The 7,580-nt window shown below is 50.2% G+C and overlaps 1 protein-coding gene across 1 annotated transcript in view; it reads right to left on the bottom strand.

Moving 5' to 3' along the window:
• Window positions 1-628: 628 nt before the first annotated feature.
• The window catches only part of MKNK1 (MAPK interacting serine/threonine kinase 1), a 31,947-nt gene continuing 24,995 nt past the window's right edge, over window positions 629-7,580 (bottom strand). Inside the window, exons 7-11 of the mRNA XM_049774871.1 lie at window positions 6,776-6,871; window positions 4,167-4,361; window positions 3,450-3,614; window positions 2,300-2,343; window positions 629-941 (exon numbers count right to left, since the gene is read on the bottom strand). Of these exons, the coding sequence (XP_049630828.1) occupies window positions 707-941; window positions 2,300-2,343; window positions 3,450-3,614; window positions 4,167-4,361; window positions 6,776-6,871 (735 nt within the window). The 3' untranslated portion in view covers window positions 629-706. The remainder of the gene's footprint in view (window positions 942-2,299; window positions 2,344-3,449; window positions 3,615-4,166; window positions 4,362-6,775; window positions 6,872-7,580) is intronic.

The raw sequence follows: 7,580 nt of genomic DNA, 5'->3' as shown, positions 1-7,580 counted from the left end.
GTAGGAGTTTAAAGCCCCATGTTGGCTCGAAGAGCCTGGATTTAAAAAAAAAAAAAAAAAAAACTTCTTAAAAAAGGAATAATACTGATTTTAGCAGCAATCCCAAACAAGGGAGAGGATGATAAATGAGGGACACATTTTGGTCATGGCAAAGAAAGATTATGTGCGTCTCTGTGCTCCAGCCTGGAAGACTGAGCTAGCATCAGAAAGGCAGAAGGTGCCCTGCCCGGACCAGAATTGAGGGGCTGGCTTTGCTCAGCCAGTGGGGAGGACATCCGGAGGACAGAGGAAGGTGGAAGGACTGCGAGAGGGGGGTGACAGTGCAGAGGGAAGCAGCTTCTGTCAGCGGATGCTTCTCAAGCTTGGCTCCCTGAAGGCTGCAGCCCCAGCTGCCGCCTGGCTGGCTGCGGTGAGCTCAGGCAGGATCTGGGATCTGCAGGCAGGAGGGTGAGCAGGTGGGCACGAGCCTCGCAAAGAGATGTCCCTGCCGCAGGCGATTATGCAAAGTGACAAGTGATTGCTTTCCTTCATAAAGATAACCCCTTTGCAAAACACTTTTTCCTTGAGGACTCCTGGGAATTGGGGTGGGGGGAGGTTGGGTGGGAACCTCAGGGCCTTTGTGGCTACAAAAGCAGGTCCTTTCCCTGCTTGGCACAAGTGGGTCACAAGACTTCCAGAGGGGACACTCCTGACAGGCTAAAGGGGCTCAAGGTGCTGTGGGTGCTGGGCATGGAGTTGTGTCCGCACTGCGGCCTGTTTGGGCAAGTGCTCTCCGTCGGGCCAGGCGAGACTTGGCAGGAGGGGAAAGCTTCACAGAGCACATAGCCTCTGCCAGCGCCTCCGGCTTCTCGGACAGTTCACTCTCCTCATGCTCTGACAGCTGGCGGTTCAGGGCGATGGCCTCAGCCGCGAAGAGGGTAAGGTCCAAGGTGCTGCTATTTCTGTAGGAGCAAGAAAGGCACAGGAGACAGGGGTCGGGCTGGGTGGGCTCAGCCGGACCAGCGGCTGCATTTGTGTTCCTTCCAGTCTGTCCGAGCCAGTTCTTGTCCAGTAGCAGGAAGACTGCCCCACTATGCGGCATTCCCCCTTTGCACCCTCATGACCCTTCTGCACAGAAAATGGTCTAGGCTAGGATATACACCACGTTCCCCTCCCTGTCAGGGGAAGGGGCTGCAGAGCAAGGCCGTGCCTTTGGGTCTGTCTCCAGAACTTGGCTTATGACCAGCATGGAAAAGACATTCTGGATTTCCTGAAGACACTGAGTTTTGGGGCCTCAAGACAACTGGATGCTGCTCTGGAGATTCGGGTGGGAATTTAAGCCGGGTACTATCATCCTGCTCAAATGAACTGGGACTAGAGAGGGCTTCCCTCTCTAGGAGGGCTTCCCTAACGCATTAGTCCTAGTCAAATACACAGGGGTTCCCAATGCTTTCGCCCTGGTCATTGGGGTTTAGGACAATGCACCTACAGTACAAGCTCATATGAAAAGGTATAGACTCTAGTTAAAGTTGGATTCCCAGGCTGGATGTGTAGTCTCTAGTTAGGGAGCTCTCTCCAGTCCTGGTTTTTTATCCACTGGAGTAAGGAGAACACCCTTCTCTGAACAGTCAGAAGATGTGGCTACAATATCTGCAGCCACAGCACTGGTGTCTCACCTGTGGGAAGTCTTCATTAAGCAACGGTGCCAGTAGTGCATCGGACACAGTCCTGTACTTTACTGTGTGTCCCTGATTCCCACTCCTGTAACCAACCACCACAGCTGAAGGAAGCCACTGGCAATGCCCACAGAGAAGCCATGGCTTGTGAACTGTGAATAGTTAGAGTTCATGTGGATATGCAGAACAGGTAAACAGGGTTCCTCTGGAAAACAGTACCTGGAGAGGCATCCACAGTAATGGAGGGCACCATCCAGGTGACAGAAAAGAATACGGGAGCTAAATTTTGTTTTGTTTTGTTTTTGGGTCACACCCGGCAGCGCTCAGAGGTTACTCCTGGCTCTATGCTCAGAAATCGCTCCTGGCAGGCTCGGGCGATCATATGGGATGCCGGGATTTGAAACACCGTCCTTCTGCATGCAAGGCAAACGCCTTACCTCCATGCTATCTCTCTGGCCCCTGGAGCTAAATTTTCTGTCAAGGAACCAGAGAGTGCAGAAGAGCAAGTGGGAAGAAGATAGGGCAGGGAGCCTCTTTGGATAAAGAGGTCTGAGCAGTGGGGGGAGACCCTCTGTCTGCCACAGGTGAGAGCTGAAGGGGAAGTCAAGTGGAAGAGAGAAGAGAGCTAGAGTGGGGGCATTTACCTCTGGAGGACTTGCGGCGTGGGAAGTCCCTTTTCTGGAGCTTGCTAGAAGGGGAAGGATAGACGTGAGGATCAGTATGGCTCCCCTATGGGTAGTGGTCGTTAACCCCACCCAGCCAGTACAGGTGCACGAAGAGCTGCAGGTCATGGCCCAGCATGAGAGTGTGGCCATGACTGCCTGCAAGTCAGCCCGGCCAGCAGAGCGTGACCCAGGGACAGCTCTTCTCCCACTGCCTCTGTGAAGAGAGCCCTTCTCTTTGCCTGGCCAAGTCCTAGTACTCTTCCAAGACCAGCTCCAAGGTCACTTCCCCTTCCGCCTGCCTTCTTCCCTTGTCCCCAGCAGAGACAGATCCTGGTCCTGTGATCCCTCAGCACTCCTGAGTGCATCTGTGGCCAGCCTGTCCTTTTTTTCCCCTGTCTCCCTCTCCTCATTAGGTCAGGAAGACAGGAACTGGGTCTTGCCCGTCTGGTATTGCTAAGCTCTAGCATGTGTTCAGCAAAGATGAAATTCCTGGGGTGGCTGGGAATTTGGCATACCTAATTAGGGACTCTTGGCTGGATACTGGGATGGCAATATTGGCTCTTTCCTCTGGCAGGGCTGCTGCACTGCTTCAGGCCTGACCCACCAAAGAGGCAAGGAAACTCTGCCAGACCCCATGGATGAAGGATGATAGCTGAAGAATTTTTCCGATGATGACTGGGATCCTTAGCGTGGGGGAACACTATGTCTTTTAGGCTATCAGAACCCAGGCTCACGAGAACCTTAGTGCACACAGGGCAGCCTTACAGCACAATGGCAGCAAGGCTCAGCTAATGGTATTTGTATGAGGGTGGCCCTACAGGCCTGAATGATAATACCAAGCCATTTCCTCGTGCCCCTGCCAAGAGAGGGCTGCTCCTGCTGACTGCCCGGTGCCCTCTATTCTCCTCCACAGAGCTCGGGTCAGAGCCACAAGGCCAGAGTCTGGCCTGTCAAAGGCTCAGCCTAAGGCTAGGTCAGGGGTCAGCTCCCTCTGCAGGGATTGAAGCATGGGTAGACCCTGAGGGCAGAGGAGCCCCTGAAGCTACGACTGACGCTGCCAGGTAAGAGAGCTTGCTCAAGCCTGCCACCGTCTTGAGTGGGGGAAAAACCCTCTCCTTGAGTCACTCACCCCCTGCACCCATGGGTGCTGCAGAACCTGGGCCGCACTCAGTCTCTGCTTTGCATCTCGAACCAGGAGCCTGGTGATGAGGTCCTTGGCCTCTTGGGAGATGTGTGCCCAGTCCTTGTCGGGAAACTCATACTTTCCTTCCTGGATGCTTTCAAACAACTTGTTCTAGATAAAGAAGATTCCTTCTGAAGGTGCCACAGACAGGGCTACTTCCGGGGAGCCTCTGTCCTGTACCCTGCTCCCCTCCTGCCCTCCCTTAAACCCTCTACCACAAACATGAGCTGGCTATGCCAGGAAGCACATGTTGCTTGTAGGCTAGTTGGGTGATGGTGAGGAATACCAGCTAGAGAACAAAGTCCAGATCCTGTGGCCAGCATGTAGGGCCTGCTATCCTCTGTCAAACTTTTCTCCAGTCACCCTGTTCCAGAGCCCCTCTCCACCCTCCACACATGTAGCTGGTCCACATCTCCTTGAGTTTGCTGGTGTCGCTTGTCTTGCTTACTCCCTCCCATTAGCTCAGATATGATCTCTAAGAACCATCCTCCCTGACTTCCAGGATGAGTGCCCAATGACCTCCACTTCTCATGATTGCCCTTAAACAGGGAAAGGATGTGATATCCAACCTCCTTCAGATCTGGAACCCCACTTTCCACGCCAACCCACCTCTGACTAGTTCTGGATCCCATCCATTGCAATGAGTCCTGGAGCTGTGCTCACCTGGCACACCCTGCAGACCTCACCCCTGTCCCAGCCACAGTCAGCCCCGCAGTGGCCTACAAAGGGAGGGTAGCCACTCAGCATGATGTACAGGACCACGCCCAAGCTCCACAGGTCACAGCGCTTGTCGTAAAAAGTAGCCTCGTCCCTGAAGACCTCCACCACCTCTGGGGCCATGTATTCTGCAGAACCGCACTGTGAGGATGAGTGGGAAGAAAAGAGAGGCTTAGGGGCCGGAGAGATAGCATGGAGGTAAGGTGTTTGCCTTGCATGCAGAAGGTCTGTGGTTCGAATCCTGGTGTCCCATATGGTCCCCCGTGCCTGCCAGGAGCTATTTCTGAGCAGACAGCCAGGAGTAACCCCTGAGCACTGCTGGGTGTGACCCAAAAACCAAAAAAAAAAAAAAAAAGAAAAGAAAAAGAAAAGAAAAGAGAGGCTTAGTTTCTGAGACAGATCATGACAGAGACTAGAATATAAATGAGACAAAGGGCAAGCATATGTGTTTCACAGCAAAAAGTTGTCAGGAGAGCCAGCCAGTCATGACAAAAAGTTGTCATAGTGTCCCTCTATCACCAAAGGGTTCAGTTTGAGAAATGGGGTCAGTTGGTCACGTGCAAACTGAAGTCTTTTTTTTTTTTTTTTTTTTGGTTTTGGGCAATATCAACAATGCTCAAGGTTTACCCCTGGCTCTGCACTCAGGAATTACTCCTGGTGGGCTCGGGGAGACTGTAAGGGATGCTGAGCAAACTCAGCCATGCCCTATGCTATTGCTCCAGCCCAAACTAAGGCCTTTCATTTCCCACTGAGCAACATGAACAGGTCCGGGTCTCCTTATCCCCTTTTCTCCAGTATGAAGAACCTTATTGTCAAGAAGCTCGCTGCTTTACTTCCCTGCAAACAGGTATTTACTATACAGGTACCAAGAACAAAGCACTCAGAGGGAAACTGGGGAGACCCAATTCTATAAAACCAGGTTTTCTTAGAGTGAAATCTCAGGCTTTCCTGAAACATAAGCACATAGAACTGTGAGGCCGGAGAGATAGCACAGTGGGTAGGGTGTTTGCCTTGCAAGCAGCCAATCCAGGACGGGCAGTGGTTCAAACCCTGGCATTCCATATGGTCCCCTGAGCTAGCCAGGAGCAATTTCTGAGTGCAGAGCAAAGAGTAACCCCTGAGTGCCACTAGGTGTGATCCAAAAACCAAAAAACAAAACAAAACAAAAGAATGTAGAACTGAAAGACCACCCAGGAAAGCGAGGTCTATGCTTCACCCACCCCTCCCAGTTTACAGATGAGGCAATCAAGGACTAGATGAAACAGATTTACTCAAGCATGTAAGTGGCAGATCCAGGGTGAGAATCAAGATCCCCTCCTCCCGTGCTTCTAGAGAAAACTGCTGAGAAGAAAAAAAAAAAAACAATTCTTTTTCCTCCCCTCTTCATTAAGTTAGGGTCACCTAGAGACAACCACTGTTCCCTCCCATCCCCCTTGATGCAAGTAACTAATTTGATGGGAAGAAGATAAGAGGGAAAAGGGTATTTTCTTTGTTATTAGCAATTAAAGTTAATGACTTCGGGCCGGGCAGTGGCGCTGGAGGTAAGGTGCCTGCCTTACCTGCGCTAGCCTAGGAGACGGACCGCGGTTCGATCCCCCGGCGTCCCATATGGTCCCCCAAGCCAGGAGCGACTTCTGAGCGCATAGCCAGGAGTAACCCCTGAGCGTTACCGGGTGTGGCCCAAAAACCAAAAAAAAAAAAAAGTTAATGACTTCAGGAACAAGGTAGCTTAGTGTAGTAGAAATGAATATAGAGACATTTCTAATAATTTTGCTCCGAATAAGATGCAATATGAGCATTTTATAATGCGTGTCTTAAGAAAAGGTTATTGGGAAAAATCACTTATGAAGCATGCAAATCTCAACAGAATCATAATTAAAGGAAACTTAATGTGTATAAGAGATAATTTAGGATGAAGAAACTCCCAGCAGCTCCATCTGGGCAAGAAATGTGAAGTCCCACAACAAGAGGAATACTCAGCCAAACAACACAGAGAAGAGAGGAAGCTCAGGTCTCAACAGAGAGAATTTATCCTTCATCCCAAATGGGAATAGGACCCTCAGAGCCACCTGCATCTCCTGGGAATAGGTCTACATTAAGCAGGGTCAGGAGTCAGGGTTTAACCTGTTCTTTTGTTGGTTTTGAGGTCACATCTGGCAATGATCAAGTGTTACTTCTGACTCTGAGATCAGGAATTACTCCTGGCAGTGCTTGGGGATCATATTGGAGGCCAAAGATAGAACCCAGGTTGGCCAAGGGCAAGGCAAATACCTTACTTACTGTATTCCAGCCCCAGAGAATTAACCTGTACTACAGGTGCAATTTGTTTTGACATCAGCAGAAAAGTATTACCTCCTTCCCTCCACCTCTTTACCAGCCCCAAAGCTATAACAGTTTCATTAGCACCTAAGCACTTGAGGGAAGATGTTTATCAACACATAAGTCAAATAACTCGGCAGAAGGAAGCAATGGAGGCACACTTTGGTCAGGTCTTGGGGAGCTCCAAACTACAGGAACCCCTAAGGAGGCAACCCAGAGAGCCCGGCCATACATACAGGTGTAGTCAGCTCTGGCGTGGTTATAGGGGTGCAGGAATTGTTCAGTTTCACACCACTGCCCAAGTCAAAGTCACAAATTTTCACTGGAGACACCTGAAATGGAGAGTTGGAAGCAAAGGTACATCAATGTTAGAAACTAGAGGGCTTGAGTGACCAGAGGCTCTAGGGACGCAAAACTGGCTGCCACACCAAAGCTCAGAATTTTGGTTTTGCTTTTTGCATCACACTCAGTGCTGTTCAGAGAAGCATGCGGTGCTAGAAATCAAACTGATGGCCTCACACATGAAAAGCAAATGCTCTGCCACTGAGAAACATCTTGGTAAAAGCCTTGAAATCTGGATCTGTTGGTCAGGTCTTGTTTATACTTTGTGGAGTGTCTAGAAATGACTTGAGAGTTTTATCTTCTTCCTCACACTCTTTTTACTTCCCAGCTAAAAGAAATAGAGCATCAGACTATTGTGAATTTAGAATCGAACAGAAAACATCTGGAACTCTAGTCAAATGATGGTAAAGGTCACGATACAGAAGTCAGAGAGATTAATGCATGTTTTTGAAAATGTAAGCCCATTTAGCAAAGGGCTAAGAAGTTTTGATTAACCCCATCACCACCACCACTACCACCACCTTAACTGGCTTAGGGTGCCCAACTTGACCTGATTTTGCTTGCTTGGACTTAATGTAAGAACTGATAGATCTGACAGGGAACCCATCAGCCTCAGGCAGACTGGAATGGTGGGTCAATGCTGTCCAGAGTGATGGGATGGTTGGTCACTCTGGATGGCAGTGACCCAGCAGGACCAGC

The sequence above is a fragment of the Suncus etruscus genome, chromosome 6 (genome assembly GCF_024139225.1).
Source record: "Suncus etruscus isolate mSunEtr1 chromosome 6, mSunEtr1.pri.cur, whole genome shotgun sequence".
NCBI classification, from domain to species: Eukaryota; Metazoa; Chordata; class Mammalia; order Eulipotyphla; family Soricidae; genus Suncus; species Suncus etruscus.
The sequence above is the reverse complement of the archived record's forward strand: the minus strand, read 5'-3'. Positions and strand labels throughout refer to the sequence as shown.